Below are 25,235 nucleotides of genomic sequence, written 5' to 3'. Positions count from 1 at the left end.
TTATTCTATCTAGTTCACTTTTTGTTAGTTTGTTTTTCAGGATCTTGTGGGGGATTATGTTGAAAGGTTTGATAAAGTCAAGATAGATTATGATCATGGTATCTCTGCTGTTCATTTTTTCCCCAGTCAAAAAATGAGATAAGATTAGTCTGGTGGGATTTATTCTTGAGGAAACCATATTGGATTCTATTAATCAGTGTGTTTCTTCAAGGTGCTTCCAGACTGATCTTTAAATAATTTGCTCTAGAATTTTTCCAGGGATGGATGTGGAACTGACTGGTCTGTAGTCCCTAGGTTTATTTTTTCGCTTTCTTGAAGATGTGGACAGCACCAGCCCTTCTCCAACTATCTGGCACTTCCTATACAGTGGTTCTTCCAATAGGTTTTTTATGACTCTGGGATAGAGTTTGTTGGGCCCTTGAGATTTGAGTATGTGCATCTGGATGTTTCTTGATCATTTTTCTGCTGATCTTGGGCTGCCATCCTGTGCTTTTACCTTGTACTTTCCCTTTGGTAGGTAGGTTGTAGGTCTTCTTGTGGGAGAAGACTGAGCCAAAGTAGGAGTTGAGCGCCTCTGCCTTTTCCTTATTTGTTATTGATTGCCATCTGCTTTGAGCAGTTGAATCCCCTTCTTTTTCATTTGTCTTTTGATTTGGACATATCTGAAGAAGACTTTCTTATTGCTTTTAGCATCCCTCACTAGTCTCAGTTAATTTCCTTCTTTAGCCTTCCTGACAACATCCCTGCAATTCCTTGCTATCTGTTTATATTTTTCCTTTGTAGCTTGGCCTTCCTTCCACCTCCTGAATGTGTCCTTTTTTGCTTCCAAGATTATCTTTTAAATTTTTGTAGAGTCACATGGGCTTTTTCTGTTGTGTTCTACACTTTTTTCTTGTTGGGATTGTTTGTAGTTGTACTTTATATTGACTTTTTTCAAGCTTTCCCATCCTTCTTGGACTCTTTTTCCCCTTTAGAGTGAGATGTGATGGGACTTCGGGTATCAGTGTTCTGAATTTGCTGAAGTTGGCTTTCAGGATGCATGTTTGGCTACAGTTGACTTTTGCCTCCTGTATAATTGAGAATTCAAGTATGACATGGTCACTACCCCAGGCTTCCTGTGGTTAGGGTTAGGTCTTTCCTGTTGGTTAGTATTAAGTCGAGGCTAGCAGTTCGTCTTGTTCCTTCCTCTAACTTCTTCTGGAGGAAGTTGCCAGCAATGCATGTTTCTTAGAGAGGCCATGTTTGGCGGAACTTGATTTCCAGGATATATCAGGGAAATTGAAGTTTCCCATAATAACTGCATCATGTATCTTTGCAACACTAGCAATTTGCTTTTCAAAGGTTACATGCTCGTCTTCCCTTTGACTGGGTGGTCTGTAATAGATGCCAATAAGTATGTTCCTTTTATGCTTTGCTCCCTTTAATTTAAGCCAGATGTTCTCGATGGGACTACTAAGTTCCTCTATCTGCATTTCTTTGCAGATCTGAGTCTCTAACCTGTGGTGCTACTCTGCCTCCTTTTTTGTCTTTTCTGTTTTTCTTGAACAGGTTGTATCCTTTGATTGTAGAATTCTGATCATGGGTGTTGTCCCACCAAGCTTTGGTATTGCTATAAGGTTGTAATTTCCCTTGTGTACTAAGAGCACAAGTTCATGTTGTATGTTTCCCATGCTCTGAGCAATGGGATATAGACATTGCAGTTCACTTTTGTTATACCCTGTCTTTATTGTTCTCTGTTTTGGTATGCAAGTCTTTTCCAGTTGATGTTACACCCTGATGCACATCTCTCTTCCCTGTATGATTCAATTTAAAGACCTCCTGATAATTTTCTTCATTTTTGTCCAAACATATGCTTTCCGTTCTTTGGGAGATTCAGCCCATCGACAATAGTCCATATTCTGGGAAGTGTAGTTTGTGATCCCAGAATCCATATCTCTCTCTTCTGTACCACCTTTGTAGCCAGGCATTCACTTTTAGGATTTTTCTTTCCCTATCAGTTCCTCTTGCACAAACAGGTAGGATGGACAAGAAGGCTCTAGAGAAAAACATGGGCCCCCGTGCTTTTGATTTTCCTCCCTAAAGTTTCAAAGTCTGACGTTATTTCTTCAAAGCTCTTACTGGTGGTATCATTTGTTCCCACGTGAACAAGAAGCAAAGGGTATTTGTCAGTGGGTTGTATGAGATGCCTGAATCTATTGTTTATATCACTAATCTTTGCTCAAGGGAGGCAGCATACCTGGCTTTTCCCTGGGTCATACCCACATACATTATTTTTCATCTGGCATAGCAGGGGGTCTCCCATAACTAAAACTCTTCTGTATTTTGTATTATTGCAAGCTTGGGTGAGTAAAATAAAAGGGACTGACTTCTGGGTATCTGGCTGTTGCTTTAACAATAAAGTGTGGAGTCAGGAAAGGAATCACATCTTACAATGGTGACAAATGCTTTTCTAAAAAAATGGGTCTGGGAAGAAGTATCTCTTCTTGCTTACACACGAATCCTTGGACTCTGTGTTCTGCTACTCTAATGTACAGACTGTATTACAAGTTTGTGGACAGTAACAGAACCTTTAATAACAATTTTGATTTCAGAGTTCTTAAATTGGGCTTACTCCTTAAATGTTGAAGATATACAACTTCATATTTCTTATTCAAGATGGAGAACAGGGTATGCTTTGAATGTTAAGAATTAGAGCCGCCTTTTATTGTGCTGATGGCCAGACTTACTTTGTTAATCTGTCTTTGGTTGTCTCTCACACTATTTCCAGCAGTTTACCTTCTGCTGATAACATATCATAACATTTCCCACTCTGCAGGGGAAAAATATGTTAAATTGTAAATGTAACTGTTACGCCATTTCTTGACTTCTATGTTATTGTTGTGCTAAAGTGATTCATCTTGAAATAGTATGCAACCATTAGTTATACTCTTTACCTTTCCTATTTTGAAGAAGAAAGAAGATTGGATATAGATGAGAAGCCTCTAGTTGTACAACTAAATTGGAACAAAGATGATCGAGAGGGAAGATTTGTACTCAAGAATGAAAATGATGCACTTCCTGCAAAGGTAAAAGGAAGCATATAGATCTCTCTGTTAGCTGTTTTTGTAATTAAATTTTATACAGTACTTTGCATTTGTAAAAACAAACAAATATGGCAGTACTTTGTGGAAATATATGACAGACTGCCTCAGCAGACTGACTGGGTTTGCATGATACAAAAATCCACTGAAGCATATAAGGTTCATCATGTGAACCCTGGCCAGATTTGTCAGAGGGGCTTAACTTTGGTTTCTAAGCCACCCTGACAACACATGGCTTGTAGCAGGAGTGCTTTGACCCACAGTGGATTCTCAGAATGCATTTGACCCACTATGGGTTACCAGCTACAAGCAAGCCACTTGGGAAAAGCTTCAAAATCTCTTTGCCACTCTTTTCAAGTGGCTAGCAGACAAACATTGTGGCCACTCATCCCCAAAGTGCCCAAGAGGTACTTAAGTGTGGCTGTTAGAGGCTTCACCCCCCAATGGGAATATCATGTGGCTGTGGGCAGTTAACCAGACTGTGTGGCTTATGCTGCAGTGTGGTTTAATGTATTATCTTGTCTACAGTCTTATTTACTTTGTTATCATACTAGCACTTGGATAGGAAGTGGTCTTTGCATATCCTCTAGTCACTAATCTCTTAGCTGCCAGAAGTAGGCAATTGACTGCTATATTCTGGGGCAATCTTCCATATTCAACCAATTAAACCATTTTAAGAATTGCTTGCAGTCTGTAATCTTTGAAAGTAACATCTTATTGGAGTGCCAAATACTTCCAGAGACTTGTAGAGAGTACTTGAGATGTATGGTTTCATGTTGCTCTGGTTTGCATGTAGCTGTGGGAATCATGTGTTACTTAACTGAGGATTTGCTACAGAATGTGCTAGGGTAGATTCCACAGCTTATTTAAATATTCAGCCTTTGGTCCTGCCAATTGGAAGCTGCTATGTGACATCCAAACCTGGATACTGTAAGTTAATGCTATAGGTTAAACAATCTACAAGTAATCTACAATTAGTTAATTAATCCATAATTTGCTGCTATGAAGTGTGAACAGGCCCATTTCTGGTAATATGCATGATAAAACACTACAGATGCTGGATGTGTATGTGTGTGTTCTCCAGTTTGTCTTGCTGGTAAAAATATTGGGGAAAAAAGTGGAATGCTGCCATCAACACTTCTGAGGATCTTTAATTATGGAGAGGCAGAGTATTGCATGACTAATGTTTAACTTGCTCAATAATTTTTTAAGGAAATGGGTTATTTTGGTACAAATATTATATTTTACTTAAATTACTCAAATTTTGGTAATGCCATTAAGGAAAACTATAATCAAGCAGAGGTAATTCATTCAGGAAGAAATAGAAGTTAAGTCAAAATTAATAATAAGAAAATAGGCGTTCTACAGCACATTTTGAATTCTGAATTGTATTAAGATACAGAGCTAGAATATCCAATTTCACTGTTTAAAGTGGAGAATAGGTTTAGTATTATGAAAGAAACTGAGCTTTTGTATTTGTGTCCTCAGGTAGCTCAATCTTCTATAATACAGCACACTCAGATTATTGTTGAAAAATGTTTTTTGTATGTTCTCTGGATACAGGAAGGTAATTTCAATAACACTGCCTGCTTTTGTTTTAAGTATGCAGCAAGTTAACATGATGCTTATATACAATATACTTTGTACATAAAACACATATTTTTATGAAATATGGACCAATCAGGGATGCTTGGCATTACTTGAGCTTTGGGGCAAGGGGTTGTCCACAGGTGTTCAGAACTACCTAAAGTGATAGGCACATACAAAAACAAGCTTCTGGATTCACAATCTAAAACTATATAAGACTCTGCATGGGCAAAAGTTTCTTAGATTTTAAATCGCCTTACCCCCACTAAAAAAAAAGGCTAAAACCCTCTAGAAGGATATGAGCCTGGGCATCCTCAAAATTAGTTAGGGTTGGCTACATTTGCAAATAATGTTAAACCATTGTGCGGTGTTAAATGAACATAAATAAATCTGCACATTGGACTTGCACATTCCTTTTCTCTTCTTCCATGGCCTGGAAGACTTTCACTTTTACAAAATCCCAAATTGGCATTACCATCAAACTACTGTGTTTTAAAACAAAATATGTTTGCATTATATCCAGCTTCAAAGTGGGATTATGAAACTGCTTGTTGATGTAACTAGAGTTTGTTTTAAACCAGGACCCCTGGTTCAAGCATAATGCTAAGCTATATAATGTTTCGCCCTCACATGTATTCTAGTCAGGCCCAACTCTGGGGCTGGTGCGCCTTTCTGTTTGTAAGCCAAAGAGCTAACATTGTCTGAAGATGCTTCCATGGTCATGTGGCCAGCATGACTATTTATTTAAAATATTTTTTATCCCGTCCTTCCCGATCAAACATCTCAGGACAGCTTACAATGATTAAAATAGTAGTATAATAATACAATAATTAAAACTCTAAATAATAGGCAAAACATAAAACAAACACTTTCATAAAACTAAAGAAAGAGAAGAAAGGAAGAAAAAAGAAAATGCGACTGTGATCAGATCTTAAAACATCCAAAATCCTTAATTATTAAAATGGTTAAATAAAAAGGTCTTTACCTGGCGACCTTCTCTGGGGAGCGCATTCCATAATCTGGGTGCCACTGCAGAGAAGACCCTTCTCCGGGTAGACACCCTCCGTACCTCCTTCAAAGAGGGTTCCCAGAGCAAGGCCTCTCCTGCCAATCTTAAGGGGCATGAGGGCATATGGGGAAGGAGACGTTCCTTCAGGTATCCTAAACACCAAGGCTCACAGAACACTGTTACCTTGCCCACCAAAGTTCTACCTATCTATCTACTTGTATTTGCATGCTTTCAAATTGCTAAGTAGGCAATATCTGGGACAAAGCAGTGGGATATCACCTTGTCATGCATTTTCAAACTGCCAACTTTCTGATCAACAGCCCAGCTGCTCAACAGTTTAACCTGCTGCACCACCCATGTCCTTTAATGCTAAGCTAGTGTTGCATAAAAGTGAAAATACCTCTGTTGAAATTGTTCCCTAGACCACACGTAAGGATGAGAGAGTAAGAGGGAGTGCGTGAGTTCAGTGCTTCAGTTGTGCTCATGTATGTTGTGCTAAACCATAGTTTAGCATTATGCAGCTAATCTACTGATCACACTGATTGCTTGTTTGAAGGGAGGGAACTAAATCCAGCCATACTGAATGTTTGGTCCTCTGTCAGTTGAAAGTTTAGATGGCTATTGTCTTCAATTGTATAAACTTAGATTTGTTTGAATTGGAAATTAATATGGTTAGAGTGGCAATGAATCATAATATTAAGGATGGCTTGTTTCAGAAGGCTCAAAGCAATGGCCCTGAAAAACAAGAGAAGGAGGGAGTGATCCAGAACTTCAAACGGACACTATCAAAGAAAGAAAAGAAGGAAAAAAAGAGGCGAGAAAAAGAAGCATTGCGGCAAGCTTTAGACAGTGATGGAACATTTCACGGCGATGATATGTGAGTCTCCACCCATTAAATAGTAGGACACCTAATTTGTCATTGAATGTTTAATGCAACCAATATGGGGAGATAAGTCTTTTTAAATTATGAGATCACATTCTGTTTTATATTCATTCTTGGGTGGTATATACAGGTTCATATCACATTATTTACAGATTTTTTTATTTGTTTCATTATACTTCTATGATGCTCCATAACCCAAGGGTACTCTGGGTGGCTTACAAATGCTGAAAGCAGCATATAAATACAAGCAATACAATAGATAAAAATGGATAAAAACAATAAAATTAGTAAATTATTAAAACATCTTACATAATAAAAATTAAACTGTACATAGCATGACCAATGGAAGCAAATTAATGAACAGCTATAATTAAATAATCAACAAAAAACAATTTAAATTAACCAAAAGCTTGTTCAAACAAAAACGTTTTTACATGGTATCTAAAAGAAAGCATGGTTGATACCAGCTGTATGTCTCCAGAGAATGAATTTCAGAGTCTGGGTGGGCACCACTGCAGAAAATGCCTCCCGCCTAGCCATTTCCCCCTTGACCTCACTGTGGGGACGGTATTCAGCGAAAGACTTCAAGATATAAGTGGTTGAGTAGGAATATATGGACAGAGGTGCTCCCTCAAGTCCCCTGGTCCCAAACCACTTAAAGGTTTTATATGTCAAATACAACTCTTTGAATTGAGCCCATACTGGAACCCAGTGCAGCTTCTCAAGGAGTGGTGTTATCATAATCGCCTTTAAAGGGGCTGGCACCACTCTCTCAAGGAGGTGTTGACCGACTCCAGGACCTAGGTGCAAACCCCTCCCTAGATCTCCCAATAAGCCGTGATGAGCAAGGGTCAAGTGGGCAAGTGGCAGGCTGGACTTGTCCAAGCAGAGTGTTCATGTCCTCAGGCCACAGTAACTGAAATTGATACAACAAAATAGGACTAGGTGGTATGGTGGATGCTTCTGCTGTTGGAACTGGGATACCTGTGGTATCCAAGTTGGAGCAAATCACAGCAAGCTGCTGAGAATTCAATAATATCTCTCTTGGGAGCAGAATATAGAAGGCCCTTAAGCACCCAGAACAGCTCTGCTAGGCAGCATTGTGAAAATGTGAAGCCGGTGGAATGAAAATGTCTTTTAGTCACTTTCACTGCCACAGAATAGTCTCAGTAATGCGCACTAAGATGTGTTCAGTCAAATTCAGCCTGAGCGCTAGTCATCTCCCCTCTTAGTCCATTGCCTGCAGTTCAATGTATACCAAGGATCAGATTGGGCTTCATGAGAGGGGAGAGGGCACTTGGGGGCAATCATGTCAACTGCTTAGGTCATCTCGATATACCAAACTTGGGCTTCAACAGGAGCACCTACCATGCCAGTTGGAAAATCCTCTGGATGATCCAAATCAGTGGTTTAATGTAGATCTTAAACAGCAAGACTGACTTCCGAGGAACTCCATCTTGGAGAATCAATGAGACTGAGCAATATTCTGAAAGCACAACCCTCTGGAGTTGGCCATCCAAATAGGAGCAGAACCACTTGCAACTCAGACAATTGCTCTAGAAGGATACTGTGGTTGATGGTATTAAAAGCCACTGAGAGATCCAGCAGTTTCAACAGGGTTGCACTCCCCTGTTTATCTGCTGGAACAGATCATCATATAGGACAACCAGACTGTTCCCATGCCCAAACCAGGCCTGAACACTGATTGAAATGGATTGAGATAATGAGTCTCATGCAAGATTGCTAAGAGCTGGTTGGTCACTACACGCTCAAGAATTTTGCCCAGAAAGGGAGAATTTGCCACTGACCTGGTTATTAGGGTGCTCTGGGTCCAGAGTGGGCTTATGAAAGAGTTGTCTCACCAGTGCCTCTTTCAGGTGGCACAAGACCACACACTCTCTCAGGAATGCATTAGTCATCTCTCTGGCCTATCTGGCTGTTCCCTCTGCTCTTTTTTTAAAATTAACCAAGATGCACAAGGATCTAGAATAGAGGTAGTTGCATGAACCTGTCCAAGTACCTTGTCAACATCCTTGAGCTGCATCAATTGAAATTTATCCAATAAAACCAGACCAGACTGTGGTCTGGAAATCTTGCCAGATTTAACTGTTGTAACATAAATCCTGGCAGGTGCATGACCTTGGATGGGTCTGCAACTTTCTTGGGGCCAATATGTAATAGACCCTGAGCAAAGCTCCTCCTCCAGTTGTGAGCCGCCCCGAGGCTTCGGCGAATGGGGCAGCATAGAAATGTTTTAATAGATTAAAATAAATAAATAAAAATGGAAGATTGAATACAGGCAATGCGATGCTGTTTCTTTGCTGCTCTCTCTGCCCCTAAGTATGCCTAATTATAGACCATACTGGGGTTCCATTGCCACCACTAGGAGTTTTTCTCCATTTGCACTCAAGAATGCCCTGGGGATTAACTGTTATACTAGATACAGCTTGTGAAAACTTGTTTTAGTCCTGTCAAAAAACCTGCCTAATATAAACCCTTTTGACAGCTGTGAAAAGTTTATATTTGTGAAAAAGGGAACTAGAGAATTTAGAAGATACGATAAATATGGAAAAGGTGAAGGACACTAAGAACTGTTAGGACTATATAAAAAACAAACTAGAGGATCACACTGTTAAGGGGAAGATACTGCTGCCACTCTCTTTTGTGAGTAAAAATCCCCCCATGACTTTGATTTTTTTTTCTCTTGACAGCTCACTGTTTGGCAGCAGTCAAGTGAAAAGCATATTTGCATTCTTGCTGTTCTGCTTGAGCACTTTGGCTGCCTCTGGAAAACATTGCTGAAAGTTTTCAAAAGGAGGGAGATAACACCAGTGGCCTAAAAAAGTTATGAAAAGGGGAAAGGAGACAAGATAAGTTCAGTGGCCATCTCCCGGGATACTGGTAGGAGCACACAAGTGGGGGAAGGAGAGGGGGGCAACCCAAAGTGAGCCTGATAATCACTGTGGGTTGTTCAGCCAGCCAAGTATCATATTTGAAACCAGGACACTGACCAGGGAAGCCTTCAAATTTCTAGTAGGCAGAGTTTTACACCTGTACAACATTTGAATTACTGATCAAATAAAAATAATAATGATGAAAAATTACCAAAAATGTGTGCACACATTTCTGGCATTAAAACGGTGGTAAACCAGTGATGTCTGCTCTAATGCAGTGTTTTGGCACTTTAGTGTAGCTCCCTGTCACTTTGGAGATCAGAGAAAGTGATCACCAGGGGAAAAAATTGGGAGAAGGCCGTGCAGCTGCACCGTTTTCCCTGTCATCTGTCAGGTGGATCATGAGATGTTCAACAAAAAACCCCATGCTGTGTAACTTATTTGTCGGGTTGGTTGCCATCTTGTTTGCCTTCATTCATCATGTTGAGTACTCACTACATATCATGCTTAAACAAGGATGCTCAATCTAGCTTTGTTTATTTTGGAGAAGAAGCAGCTGTGGGATCCTGATCCAGAATGGGCACCCTGCTGCTGCCGTTTCTCCTAAATAAAAGCAATCAGGTTAAGTATGCTTGCTTAACCATATGGTATCATTTGTAGTTTGTCCATGAGTTGTCAGCTCAGTAATACTCACAGTTCTCCTCAGTTTGAAGGGTTCTAAAAATTGTCCAATGAGTGTGTTCACTTCATCTGATCTTGTATCTTACCTGCATCTCCCCATGTTCATTTAACCATCAGCCTGGGGAGATGTAGTTTGTGTTCATTTTGCTTCTGTTTAAAGCCCATTCTTACAGCAGTAAAGGTGAGGATACTGTGTTTTTGAAGGGTAATGTGTATGTGCATGTGAAGATGAAATTGGGTGCAACACAGGAAATGCTATGCTTTCTGAAGGAAGATGTACTCATTAAGATGCCTGGTTCACACTCAGCAGTTTTCTGCCTGCCAGTAGGTTAAGATCTAACCATGTAAACAGAGCTTTTGTTTTTGGGGACTTTACATTTTTAATACTTTCCATATACATAACCTCTAGGACTTGTTACTCCCTCAAAGCTTACTTTAGGGAGATACTCATTAGGTAGGTAGAGTAGATGTTATTCTCTTTATGCTTTTGTTGGATAGTGTTTTTGTATTACAAAATATTCTGATGAAAAATAGTCATTTTTAAAAGAAATGTTACTTTGTTTACTAGTTTACTAGTAAACTAGTAAATGTTTACTAGTGTTACTTCTAGATTCAGAAAGATTTTTTTAAAGGTAGTATTCTCACAGCATTTCAACACTTGTGATGTTTATATTACTTAACACATAATTGAAAGTTTTAAGTGCATCTTATAAAGCCATTGCTTAGTTCAGCTAATATCATTAGCTGCTTCAGTTGTATCTAAAATTTAATATTCAATGTTAGTCCTATGCAGAGTAGACGGAATATGATGAATGAAACTGAAGTTAGTCTATTCTGCATGGTACTGATGCACAGTATATAATTGTTGACTTGCTGGTATAGGAGAGCACACAGCTTATTTTAAGAATAGTGAATAAGATCTTTGGCTATTCAGTAGAACTGCACGCCTCATAGATGTGTGTTTTATGTATGTACCTTCTTATTTAACAGGAATAAGTAAGGTACTTTACTTATGGTTCAGAATATTTTAGTGATTCTTTGCATTATTTTGGGCAGTGAGAATTCTCGTCTTGCAGCAGAGGTCTACAAAGATATGCCAGAGACCAGTTTCACTCGAACAATATCTAATCCTGAGGTGGTAATGAAACGACGGAGACAGCAAAAATTAGAGAAGAGAATGCAAGAGTTCCGGAGCTCAGATGGCAGGCCAGACTCAGGTAATAGTTCAGACTGAAATCAAGAGCATTCATCTGACAAAACAATTGATAGAGGTGCCAGAATCTGTGCACTCCAGGGTATTGCTTGAACTATAAATGCCAAAATGCCTGAAGAATCCATACTTTCTTGGTATCCACTAAGATATTAGCTTGTCCTCTTAACATTGAGACCTATTCCAATGAAAGGGGCAAAAATAAGCATTCTTGGTGTGTCTCCCACAACAATGGATTCTGTAAACAGAAGATTTGTTACTAACAAATATTATCAATTTAAAAATATTTTAAACTTGCTCTCTGTTTTTTCCATATTGGGATAGTTTTATCTCTAAGTCCCTTGAAGGGACTTAAGAAGTATATTTTAAAAACCCTGTATCACAATATAAAAAGTACAGTATCTAGTTAGGGAGAATGCTACAACCAGGAGAGGACCAAGTTCATTCTCTTTCAAATATTATCTTAAATGGGAAGTTTTGGGCTGATCTTTTGAAGATTATGAAGGAGATGGCCAGTTGGGCTTCCCTAGGAAGAGGCTAAGATAGGGCGCTGCTCTATATCTTAGAAGCCAAAACAGACTTCTGACAATTAGAATATGCAAAGCAGGGCTTCAGCTAACTATTCCAAGGCATTGCAGAGTGGGGACCATATGGGAGAGTATATTTATCCAGCTACCCTGTTGCAAGGCTGTTTAGGACTTAAGGTCAACAGCTACACTTCAAATTGGATTCAGAAACAAATTGGAGTACAGATCCTGAAAGAGAGATGTTACGGCATCTTTCCAGCTGCTACTCATCACGAATCTCTATTCATGAAGAAAGAGTATCACTGGAACACCAAGTGAAATGAAATAGGATGTGGGGAACACTCCTGGCCACAGCTCCTACTTGAAAGCTCCTATTAGCAGTGCTGACCTGAAGTTGCAAATTCTTTTGGGGGAATTATGGCTCCATCTGGAACATCAGCTTAAAGTTCAGAGTCTATTTTCTGAAGGCGGTGTTAGTATGTCTGTTTTGTATGACATTTGGTAGCTTGGGGGTAAGCCCGTAGGCAGCTTTTTAAAATTAATTTACTATTCTTGTTCTTAAATATAATTTACCTTGGGGTAAGGTAAAATGTACTATTAATATATCCATTCTTTTTATATTAACTAGCATTTTTTCTCTGGTGGCAATCCTCATCCAGATAGTGGCTATGCTTCCTTTTTTTTGTTCAATTCTTAATTGGCATTCAAAAGGCTCCACAGAAGCAAAATTAGCCAAAGTCATACATGGGGCATAAAGCCAGTTTATACTGATTAGTAGTCTACATTTTTCTTTTCTTACCACTCATTCAAAAGACATACACACAGTTGTGGCATGAAAAGAATGGTCAATCCACCTATGCTTTGGGAAGCCAGCTTCACACTGGTTGACTCACAGGTTTATAGCAGTGTTGAGCTAATATGATGTATTAATAAAAGTCAAATTAATCAGTATTTTTCAGAAAGCAAATGTAACTGAATTGACCATACAAAAAATCCCCAAAGTTGCATTAGTGCAATGTCTTCACTAAGTCAGCCAGAAATTCACAAAGCATTTTTGTGATCTTTTCGTTGGCCTTATAAAGCTACTACACTATTACAGAGTTTATATTGCAGACGTAGTCCTGTAAATGCTTTGGAGAAAAAGAATTCCTCCTTTTTGATGTTTCATGGGCACCAGAAGGCATTTTTGACTTAAAGTCAAGTTGTTCAGGATTTATACTTGTATAATTTATAACTTTGGTTAAAATGTAATGCAAGATATATTTTATTTACAGGTGGTACACTGAGGATTTATGCAGATAGTCTGAAACCAAATATACCTTACAAGACAATCCTGCTATCTACTACAGATACTGCAGATTTTGCAGTTATTGAAGCACTGGAAAAGTATGGTCTGGAAAAGGAAAATCCTAAGGATTACTGTATTGCTCGTGTGAGTCAATTTATTAAAGAAAATAGTTTCAATGTAGTTAGCTTTCAGAAACCTCAGTCATAAGAGTATGGTCTTAAAAACTTAATCCTGCTATTTCTATATAACAATGTCATTTAGGGGGGATTTGGTTCCTTTATTTCAGTAGTTACACATTTTAAATGCAATCTAATACATTTTACAGCAATTTCATTATCTTAAGTATTGCTGAAGAAAGAACATTATTTTCCTTTGCAAGCAAACAGTGACACAGTCAATCAATACAAACCCACACTCTGGTTACTGTCACATGCAAACCAAGATGAAATAAACATATATGCTGTTTTTTCTGCTTCTGGGTTGTTTGTTTGTCTTTTCCTTTGCCTGATTCCCTCCTGTATCCCAAATACCTTTGCAGCAACTGTAGTATGGGCACATATCATGGTTGGGATTTTTGACCCCTGTTGTGTGTGGTTCATGGTAAACCCTTGAGATGCAAAGATCAGGCCAGAATTGTATTTCTTGGACCATCCTGGACTTGGCCATAGCCAGGAAAAAAGTTGAGCTGAGATCTGGTCCATGAATGCTCAGGAACACTAGCAACTTCTTTGTTTAAAGTATACAGAATATGTAATTTGCACGAAGTAGGCAAAACCCACAAGTTACATATGCAGAAGCAGAACCTTGCTTGCACCGCAGATACTCAGCTGGTGTGCCTGCAGGCTGCCTCATAGACTTGCTTTCTGCCAGATGCCCATGTAAATGCTCACTGCAGGGTGGACTTAGAGCAGAGAGAAAGTGGACAAGAGGCCAGGGAGCTGACCAAGGAGATCCAACAGATTCCCACCTCCAAACTGGATTTCTCATATGTTACTAATTAACCTACAGTTTTATTTCATTTACTTATTTAAAATATCACTTAGTTCCTTTTCTGGGCAGAAGCCCACCCAAGATGTTGTATTGGTTTTATGTGTTTTATTGTTGTACACCATTAGAAACAAGCAGTAGGAACACAATAAAATAGCCAGGAGGAACATGGAATTAAAGAGCAACTAGTAGGCCTCTGTTCACCAACCAGTTTCTCCATATCCTTAGTTTGCACAAGCCAAATGTATGCATAGCATGACTAGATCATGTAACTAGTCCTGTCGATCTCTGAGTCTGTCAAAAGCAATGACATCCAAGTACTTGCAGAGTGTCTGGCTAATTGTTCTTAGTGGGACTTTGAGGGTTTGAATGGTTGTGTATTAAGACCTGCTTCTCAAATGCCTTTCACACTTGAGTGGTGGGTTGACACAGAACAACAAACCCTGTGATTTAACAAACCATGGTTAATTAAGCCATGGCTTAAGGTTGGTGCATCATGACACTCCTCAGACTTGCACAGTCTCCTCCCCATCCTTTGTGCATAGTTGAGAAAGAAAGCTTCCTCTTCTGCCTTTGAATCAACCACAGTAATCTGTCACTTGTGAACATGGAGAACTGTAGCCTGTTCAAGCTGTGGTTAGCAGACATTCTCATTCATTAATTAGCTACATTTAGAACAAGTTCAATCTAATGTAGTTGATCACTCTTGAGCAGGAGTGATGTGAGGGTGGGACAAAATTAACTTCCCCATTAGAAGCAAAAGGGAATTTGCTGTCTAAATTTGCCATCTATTCCAATGTGATGTATTTGAAATCTAGTACACTGATGGTCATTGAATATTGAGTACTGAGACACAGGTGATGAAAGAGTAAAGTTTCAGCTTTTTTTTGTCCTTCCACATTATATAGTATACTATCAGTCACAAAGGGCATAGCCGGGACACCAATTTGACAGTGAAACATGTACTAGGTTTTTGCAGAGTTGTGGGATTAAGTAGACTATTGGACTGAAAGGTGGAGCCTCTGTTCTATAACAATATCATTAAATACTGTTTATGCTGTCAGAGTATGGTGAGGAGAGGATAGTGTAACCTGTGAGTACCAATCCTCAAATAATATTCTGTGTTTACACATAGTTTATCTTTTCTGTAGGTCATGCTTCCTCCTGGTGCTCAGCATTCTGACGATAAAGGTGCTAAAGAATCTATTCTTGATGATGATGAGTGCCCCCTTCAGATATTCAGGGAATGGCCAAGTGACAAAGGTAATTTTAATTATTCAGTATATTTGATACAAAGCAGTGGCCATGTTGAGATGCCTTGCCAAGCTGTTGGCACAGAGGATGAATCAGAAGAAACCTTGGAACAATGTGCTCTATCCTCCCCTCGCATTTGGAAAGGTCCTGTTTACCTCATTGTCCACATGGCAAAACTGTTTTTCATGACCTTGCAAATCAGGATTGGAAACCGTGTTTGTGTGACAGGCAGTTGCTATCCAACAGAAAATGAAGGAGGTATAAATTCAAGGGTCCTGAAGGCTCATTCATAAACAGTGGCTGGACAATACATATGAACACAACCAGTGTTAACATAAAACTGCTTAAAATTTGGATTCATCTTTAATTTATTAATGACTTCTACTTTCATCAGGCTCTTCAGTTAATTTAAGAATAATGAAGGTTAAATGTGCCACTATATACTGAAAATAGTTTCTTTCTTCATTCCCTCTTATTGTGACTTTAGACTAATCACTGTGTGCTATCTGAGCTAACTTCATAGGGTTCATATGAGGATAAAAGGAAATACTGTGATTTGTTCTTTTTGAATCTTGGTCAAAAAATAAAATCAAAATAAATGAAGCTTAGTTGAATGTTAACATAACAGTTTAAAAACAGGCATGAACTCTGCAATTTTTAGTGATGGTCATCTTGACCATCATTTGCAAAAGGCCTTGCAAGACTAATTAGCAGAAAATACATTTTGAAATAAAATATATGAATACTATGCTGAAATCACAGGATCTAGAAGAAAAATCATGACATTATGATAACTAGTAGATCTTTTCGTTTCCTAATCCTAACTGAAATGTAATTCCTAATTTGATTATTAGCACAATCTCTTTAGTGCATTGAATCATTTACCATTACATATGAATGAGTCTTATTCCTATGTTAAATAGGAACTCAGACAATTTGTTTGTGGCTCTGGGCTTTAGGGATCCTGGTCTTTCAGTTAAAAAGGCGGCCTCCTGATTACATCCCAAAGAAGTTGAAGAAACAGCTTGATGGAAAGCCATCGAAGGGGAAGGAAAGAGTTGACGGGTCCGCTTATGGTTCTTCCCTTCCTCCAGAAAAACTACCTTATCTCGTTGAACTAAGTCCAGGTAAGAATTAAAAAAAAAACTCTTCATTTTTAGGATGCTTTGCTTTTCATGTTAAGCTTTCATTTGTGGTACTTTATACAATAAAATAGGGAGGAAAAGAGATTTCTAGGTTCAAAGGGTAGCTATAAGATTGCCAGAGAAAATCCATGGCAGCTCTTTGGTTGAATAAGTGATGTTAGATAAAATAATAGGCTCATGGGTATCAAGCTAAAACATATTAACATAATGCATATTGATTGTTATTAGTTTATATAGGTACAGTATAAACTTAGAATCTAAGCGGTTTGGTTGAAGCAGCATTGTGTGCCTACCCTAAACAATACGTTGCACCTGAATCATAAAATGAAGAAAAATAAATAGCCACTTCTACTGTTTGCAAAGCTTCAGCCAGAATTCACATGATGCTGCAATAAGTATGCTATATAAATATTTCTTAGGCTTCTGCTTTGCTAAAAACATACTTAGTTTTAACCTTATATTTCTTGTATAATATTTTACAGCGAGGTGGAAAAATTCCTTCTACGAGTGGAATACACTTTTCATGTGCAGTTGGGTATTTTTCAATCCTGTTACTAGTTTTAGTAATGATTTAGGGAAATGATACTAGAGCTATTTTAATTTGGGTTTTTCTAAACTTCTGGTAGCTGTGATTATTTTTTAAATGTGGGCACACATCATTCTTACTCCTACAAAGGTATACTTTTATGGGATGTTGATAATTATCCTTCCTCAAAGGAACTCAACCCATATATAATTGTTATGAATTAGAGAATGACTACAGATCAGAAAACAGCAAACAGCCCAGAGACTTGTTCAGAGACAGAACTGCTTAACAAGTTCTCACGGCAGATAGGTCTGTTGCATCTGTTCATCAGGAGTGATAAATTACCCACTGTAGTGGATTTTGCTTTGCAAGGGGAAGAATCTGAGCAATTGATCAGGCAAGCACCCAGCGAGGATTTCCCTTTGTGGGTGGCTTAACCAGATGGTTGCAGTCTTGCTTATAGTCCATCTTATGTATGCTGGGTCTGGGTCTGACAATGGTCAGCCACATCACAGGTATAGTGCACTGTGCCTTTTCCTCCTCTCCACTCAGTCTTCCTGCATGCATCCTATGGGACACCAAAACAGCACCAAACTTTCCCATCTTCCTGCCACTGTTGGTGCTTCAGCAGCAGTGCCATTCTGCTGTGCTCCTCCTGTCTTGTGCTGCAGCTTCTCAGCAGCAGAATCAGATGAGGGAGCTGAGCCACACTATCCTCAGCCTATTATTCTTAGTGGCTGCAGCACCAAGTTAGAGACAATCAGAGCCATTTTTCACCTGATAACTGCAGTGCAAGAGGGAGGCATTCATAAGCACAGCTACTTGCCCCCTGCACCAGCGAAAGTGGGAAACTTATGATGGCCGTCAGCTCCTTGGCTAGAATGGTGTGGCTTTTTTGCTACTTTTGACGAATGGCTCTGTAGCAGTTTGAGTTTGTTTGATGTTTAGGTTCAAGACAACAGAGTTAGCCCAGGGTGGCTACCAAACCCTAGAACAAGCAATGGCCTGTGGGGGGGCAATTTATGAACCCCAAAACTGGGCCTATGTTACCACCCTAGGTAAGTCATGGCAGGTTCATATGACAGGACAAAACCACCTGCTGTATGAGCCAGGGCCATTTTGTGTTGTAAGGACGGTGTCTCTGTGTATTTTGGGCCCATGAACACTGTAATTTAAGTTTTTCCTGGTAGCACATGATAAGTTCATGTAGTGCACAGATGTACACAATTGCACAGTTTGGAGATTATTGCTTGTTGCATGACAGCTGTTCTGGTATCACAAATAGCATATTGATAAAAATAGATTTTATTATAATGCTTTTCCTATAGCATGCTGACAAATACACTGTAGTTTAGAATATCTTTACTTTGCAACTATCTGGTTTATTCCATCCTTTTTTCTTTCTTTTTTAAAGTTCCTGATTGTGATTTGAATACCAAGTTGTGCTTATTTTGAAATGCATTCAGTTGAACATACAATATCTAGGTCGCTAACCAGCTTTACAGAACGGGAAGACATTTTGTGTGTGTGTATGTTTTATTGTTCTGTATCCTTCTCTGTTACCATGCACAATTCAAAGAGCTGGCACTTGCCTTTAAAATAATAAATGGTTTGGGGAATGTGTACCTGCCTTCTCTAACGTGAGCCCTCCCATATGATGAGATCACTGGCCTGTCCCTTGAGTGTTCCTGTTGTATGAAGTGACATAGGAGGTAATGGGGAAGGGTTTTTTTGTTGGCATCTCTCTGCACTTGGAATGCTTTCCCCAGGGCTCTCCTTTTCCTATCATAATTCTTTCCCATCATCAGGTGAAAGGCATTTAATGTTCCCAGGCCTTTTAATTCTGTTTTATCTGTATGCTGCTGCTTTTTTGTCATCATTGTTTTATTATGTATTCTGCAGTGTTTTATTTTGTTTGAATTTATTTTAGTTGAAAGGTGGCATATAAATTCTTAAAATAGACATGACACTGTGTCTTTCTATAATATGTATGCAGCACATGATTGATCCTGTTAAGCATGTATCATTGATTTCTGGTGTAGAAAGAATGTTAGACACAAACCAGCTTTTTTTCCTGTGAATGGCAAAATTTTTATTGTTTTGTAATTGCCTTGGTTAACTGCAGTTTTGAAAGTAGGTTTTTTTAATATTTTCAGCAAAGCAGTATGGGAAATGTCCATATTTTGTACAAAGTGAATTGTCGGTGATATTGAAGGAGAAAATAACAATATTTTTCATTGGTAGCAGTTTGAAGTCTCATTTGAGCATTTTGGTTATATTTCATAGCTTGAATAACGTAATTTAAAAGGTATCAGCCAATATTTTTCTAAGGTTTGATAAAGCATTGTATGGTTTGTGAATACAATAGCAATACTGTTTAGTAACACTCTAAACAAACAGCATATCACAGTCTTAAATCTTTTCAGGGTTAAAAAAGTGGCTTTGAATAGGCCCTTGTTGAGTTTCATACAGCTTGTTTTCTATTAGGGGCATGAGAAGTGGTTCCTCATGCTTTGAAAGTTAATTTTGGTTTTACCTATTACAAAGAAATCTTAGCTATGCAGTTAGATCTATACCTAATAGGAGAGAAATTCACAGGTATTTTTTTCCTGTTTTGGGCCTTTGCTGTTACTGATTTTTACACATCAGAAAGAAAAATATAATGCTGCCAGAAAGAATATGCAGCTTTGACCATGTGAGGTATGGGAGGTATTTAATATGCAATATTTTTCACTTGTGAAATTAACATGAATGTAGGAAATTTTGTTCTTCAAAGCACATGAAATTGGATATGAAACTTCTTTTGTCATTGAATACACACTTTGGATAACCAGCAGATAGGGTGGGTACCTGCTGCATGTACTTGCAGCAAAATAAACTCCACTTCCCTTCGTATGTGGTAGCACATGTGCTCTTTTTATATGCACATACTGCTCTGTAGGGAAAATATTGCATGACAACTTCTAGAAAATATGCTATTCTGCTCTGTAATTTGGAACTGTGTAGGAAACCAGGCTTATGCGTGGGTAGATCATGACAGTATTCTGTGTGTATGTGTAAGGTGTTGGATGGTACTGGATACACTCATAGATGATAAATGAGTGGAAGACGTCAGCATTTATAACACAAAATGAAAGCCTAATGTGAAATAAGTTTCTAGCCTGTGTACAGTTAATTATGGCCTTTCCACTTTTCTTGGTGATTTTCTGTGCTTTCTTCTAGCAACTTGTTGCCAACTACTTAATCGTATTAATCCATCCACAACACCAATGTCTATATATTCTGTGCAGTTTTTAAAGCTGAAAGTGTTAAAAGCACTACATCCTTTTAAATTGAGTAAGTGTTGTTGGCTTACAGTTTCACTCTTTCCTATCTTTTCTTTTCTTGGCCCTCTTCCGCATGTTCTGCATGGTATCTGTTCTGCTGATGCTGCCTTCACCTGGGTCCTGTGCATGTGTTTTCTAACCCCAGGGAGAAGGAATCACTTTGCCTACTACAACTATCACACTTACGAAGGTAATGCTATTACTTAATACTGTTCTTTTTCACTAGTCACTAAAACCTGTGTTGGCAAAAAGGGCTTTTCTCCACTTTGAAAATGGAAGTCTTTCATTTTTCTTGTTTCATTTTTCTGAAGAAAAAACCCGTACTTGGACTTCGGGAAGATTAGTGTAGGCTTTCACAATTCCTAATCTATTGTTTTGGTATATGGAGAAGAGGAGTTAACCCAAATTACACATTTTAAAGTTATCAGAATGAGTACCATGTCCTAAATAATAGCATAACTAAACTTTCAACTGCTCATCAGGAGTCCACATGTTGTTCTTTCATATTCTCTGTACTTTGATTTTTATCATGCATAGCAATCAGGGCATTGTGGAAAGGATTTGACATTCCAAATCCTAAATTCTTTTGCTCATGCACGTTTAGCAGCCCCTGAGATAACCAGTAATACTGCTGATAATCTGGGAAGGACAGCATGGGGCCAGAGCCATCTAGATAGCAGCCTACCAACTAATAGAACAGAATTACTGAAGATTCCCTGACTAAGGTTATGTACATATTGGCTTGGGCAAATAACTCAAACCTACATGCTTTTAATTTCTACTTCTATTTAGAAAGCTTTCACAGATTGGTAGGTAACACTGTTTTTTTTTTCTATTTTTGATTATTTGTACTTTAACTTTTAATGGAAGGGATTTCAGTTTGCACTGGGTATGTGTGAGAATGCACACATATTTGTATTCCAACATGATGGTGTTTTATTAAGGTAATAAACAAAAATATTTATGAATCTTTTCAGTTCCTGGCAGGTATCAGCAATAAATCTTTAAAGAAACAAACAAAAAAAAAGACAACCATGTAATGGTAACGCATTATATTTAATGTGACAGTAGATACATAGTAGTGTTGCTGCTGTTTGTGAAATACCCCGTTCCTGTGATTTGAGTGTCAACTGCAAAGTTCTTATGAGTTTGGTCTCTGTTTGTATGTGAGGGTTTGGGATAATGTTTGAAAACCGGGCAGACATTTAAAATCTTGGGTCTAAAATCTTAGCTCATCCTGTGAGGCACCAGCTTTCATCAGTGAAATGGGGAGGGGGAAGTTTCCCCACTCTGCTGCAGCCCTCCTAAATTCTGGAGGGTTGGAAAAATCTGTTCTAAATGTGGGAGATAAGCTTTGAACTGGGGAATCTCTTATTTTCAGTTCAATCCCTGTGCTGTGCTAGCTCTCATTAACTTAGACCTAATACTTGTAAACCACTCAGAGAGCTTCAGCTGTAGGCAATATAGAAATGAAATAAATATGCAAAGAAAAAGGCAAGCCATAGAGGTCTGATGTTATGAGTTGGTTTATCTGGTTAGAGCAAACCATACTTTCCTTTAGTTTGGAGGTAACATGCTACTTTGGATTATTGTGAAATCAAAATTTTCATTAGTAGTCCTTGCCTGCAGAGGAGAGGGGTGTTTTGAGTTCATAATTCATTCACAACCACCCAAAGCAGAGCTTCAAGTTTTGGCCAGTAGGTGTCATCCTGATAGTAATCTTCCTAGCAATGGTGCATGTGATGATACTGACAATTGTTACGATCGCATATTCAGCAGTTGCGTGTACACATTTGTTAAACCTGAAAGTTCATATCTGTTGATACTTAATAACTGGATTTGATTTCACACACACACACACACACACACACACACACACACACACTTATATATATTTGGAATATACTATTCTTTAAACCAGGGTAGGGTTTTGCTGAATAAATATGGCATATGCACATGCAAAGGAATCGCTAGAGAGAGACTGGGTTCACATGTCATGACACACAACCCTGCAAGGGTTACCATAGTTTGAGGTTTCTTAACTTGAAGTGCCTGACAGGCAATCATGTTTGTGGCAGTAAGTCACCTCACTGTCATCATCACCTCTCTGACTTCCAGGTGGTATCTCAGGAGATAGCATGGGGAGGAATGGGCCTCTTCTGTTTGACAGGCATGATTTCAAGCTGAGTGCCCTGAATTGCAACAGAGAGGATGAAGAAACTAATCGGGCACCTTTGCTTCATGTTTAAAAGGGAACCAGCTGGGCAGGAAAACCAGCTTGGTGGCAGTGTAGAAAGGAACCCAGCTGAGTAACTGCTTCTTCTCCAAAGAAGATCTTTGGGGCAGGAGTCAGGCAGAGTGGGGTGTTGACAGCTGTGCAAAACAGCAGCTGTCAGTGGCCCTCCTTGGCTATTTGTTTGGAAAAAGTGGCAATGGGCAGTTCTTGCCAAGCAGCTGTTTGGTTAAGTACATAACTTTTTCCAGCCTTGTGCTCTAGTTTAGGGAAATTTTCAAAATGTTAAGGTCCATGATCACATTGGTATGTGTGAGTTGTGGTGAGGGAAGAATAATCCGGGTCAGTGGCATAGTTTTCACCATTCCCTATGTAATTTTCTTAATGAAAATCGTGTGTGTGTGTGTCTCCTCACTTTCAATAGTGTTGCCACAGGGGTATGGGTGCAAAGAGTTAGGTTCAGAGTCTTTGAGTGGGTGCTTACCTGTTACTGTTGTTTTTCGAGTGGTCATCTGTGCACTCACACAATCTACCACCAGCCCCACTGGGGTTAGGCTTAGGTATGTAAGCAACTTAACATTTTTACTCTTTGTACTGTATTGGCTTTGCTGAATGTGAAGTCAGTCCTATTGATCCTCGCTTGGTCCCAAGGGCACCTGGGCAGTCTCATTTGAACTGAGAGGAAGGGCTGGAACCCTTCCCTTTCACAATGGCTGCGGAGGTGATGTAGGGGTTCCTGCCAAAATGTTCTTGGCTACTAAATCTTCCTGGCAGTGTGCTCCATGCAGGGACAGAGACCATATGTGTGAAAGCACAGGTGACCATTTGAATAAGAGCAGTTACAGATAAGTAACTTGCTTTCCTTTCTGCATTGGCCGTGAGGAGGGGAGGAGGATTGGCGCATAACCACCCCCTCTAACGTTGGAATGCTGTCTTTGACCTTAGGTCCTGGATTCTGCATTATCTTATAGCTCCCTGAATGCTGCATAGGAGCCATAGAATCACTCTGTTGTTCCGTTTATAATGCAGAATTTTTCTGAGCACTTCTTTGAATTAGGAAGGAGAGAGAGAGAAAATATTCTGTCCCTAGAAATGACCGTTTAATTTGTGCATTGTTTACCTTGTGTACAGAATGCAGTGGAACTCAGAAATTGTGACGTACTTTGTTTCAACAATGTAGAGGCAGGTGCTTGTCTAAATACTGCAATAAGTTGGAAATGATCTCAACACAGATCATGTTGGAGTTTATTACTATTGATTCCTTAGTCTGGTCAAGATTGTTCTGCATTAATATTGCTCTTAAACAGTGTGATGTAAATTTTTGAACAGTGGTGATATTTTTTTAAAACAAGTGGGATCTAGGGAATTCTCTGCAGCGGGGGTGGGGAGGATTTCGTATATATGGCATGTGGTCCACAGGCTGTAGGCAGCCATGCCTGCAAAATTGCTGTTCTTTGTTGTGGTCTCCGTGCATCACACATGTAGGCTTTGCTGCAGCAGCTCAAGGCCTAGATTGAAGGAAGCCTCTTCAGCTTAGCACCCTGTCCCTCAGTTTCTTTTTGACTGTGCATCCAACCGCATTGCCTAGATTGGGAATCACTCTGCAAATAGTTTTTCTTTTTTTTTTTCTTATCTTCCCATGCTTTTTTCCTTGTGTTTTGTTCACCCTCATGTCTTTGCTTTCTTTGGGGGGGGGCGGGGGAGGTGTGTGTGTGTGTGTGTTGGGAGGGGCAGTGTTTCAGCACCCTGCAGACTAAGAATTGCTTTTGGAAATCCTGATGTTACCCATCCCGGTATATGGAAAATACTGTCATACATCAGCCACAAAATATTTCTGAAAATCATTAGAAAAATTGACCCCTGAATTATCTTTCTTTTAGATAGATAGTCTGCCTCATAGTAGCAGAGTTTAAGGACATGATGTACATCAACACAACTCCACTCATGTGGTTAGTGCCAGATCTGATGTCCTATAATTGAGAGGCACTTAAGGGTGCTATAACCACACTGCAATGTGAAGAAGCTAGAATTTTCTTTAAAAATATATTTTATAAGAGTTCTGTACATCAGCAACCTCTGAAAAATAAAATGAAAAATATTCTAGCATACCCTTCCAAGTTGAAAGAAAAGACTTCTGTTGCAATTTAAGTAACTTTTTGTGGCCTTTTAACAAGCAACCGTTTATGGAAAATAATTAACATTAAAGACAGTTCTTCCCTGCATATGTATTTTAGTACTCTCATATTCTCTCAGTTTTACTGCTGGTATGTTTTTATTTGTATTGTTTGAAGCTGCCATGTATTTAGGCATGAAGGCAGGATAGAAATACAGTATTGGATCTAGATTAAGTGAATCTATACTGATGGTGCTACCTCTTTGCTGATCTGGAAGTACCACAGCCTTATGAAGCAGATTTTCAGGGGGCTATGGTTGCGGGGGAGGAATTGGTGAAAATTGTTCCCTTTAATAGTAGCATCTCATAATTCAATACATAAAGATCACCTTAAGCTCCTTTATAAATTACTTTTGAAACCCTGAGGCAGCATTTGGTAATATAATATCACAGTGCATTCGTTTCTTGCAAATTAACAAGGTTTAATTACTT

At 38.9% G+C, this 25,235-nt stretch overlaps 1 protein-coding gene across 16 annotated transcripts in view; it reads left to right on the top strand.

Moving 5' to 3' along the window:
• AFDN (afadin, adherens junction formation factor) overlaps positions 1 to 25,235 on the top strand; it is a 119,557-nt gene that overhangs the window by 33,689 nt on the left and 60,633 nt on the right. For 8 of the 16 annotated variants that reach the window (XM_044421197.1, XM_044421182.1, XM_044421224.1 and 5 more), the window contains exons 3-8: positions 2,950 to 3,065; positions 6,393 to 6,553; positions 11,191 to 11,351; positions 13,146 to 13,303; positions 15,298 to 15,409; positions 16,360 to 16,527. In XM_044421197.1, the coding sequence (XP_044277132.1) occupies positions 2,950 to 3,065; positions 6,393 to 6,553; positions 11,191 to 11,351; positions 13,146 to 13,303; positions 15,298 to 15,409; positions 16,360 to 16,527 (876 nt within the window). Of the gene's footprint in view, positions 1 to 2,949; positions 3,066 to 6,392; positions 6,554 to 11,190; positions 11,352 to 13,145; positions 13,304 to 15,297; positions 15,410 to 16,359; positions 16,528 to 20,542; positions 20,588 to 25,235 lie in introns of all 16 variants that reach the window. The other 8 variants (XM_044421261.1, XM_044421254.1, XM_044421245.1 and 5 more) reach the window with 4 other exon arrangements.

The sequence above is a fragment of the Varanus komodoensis genome, unplaced genomic scaffold (assembly GCF_004798865.1).
Source record: "Varanus komodoensis strain SLA01 unplaced genomic scaffold, ASM479886v1 scaffold1, whole genome shotgun sequence".
Lineage (NCBI taxonomy): Eukaryota > Metazoa > Chordata > Lepidosauria > Squamata > Varanidae > Varanus > Varanus komodoensis.
Note: the sequence above shows the minus strand (reverse complement) of the source record. Positions and strands in the feature narration are given on the sequence as shown.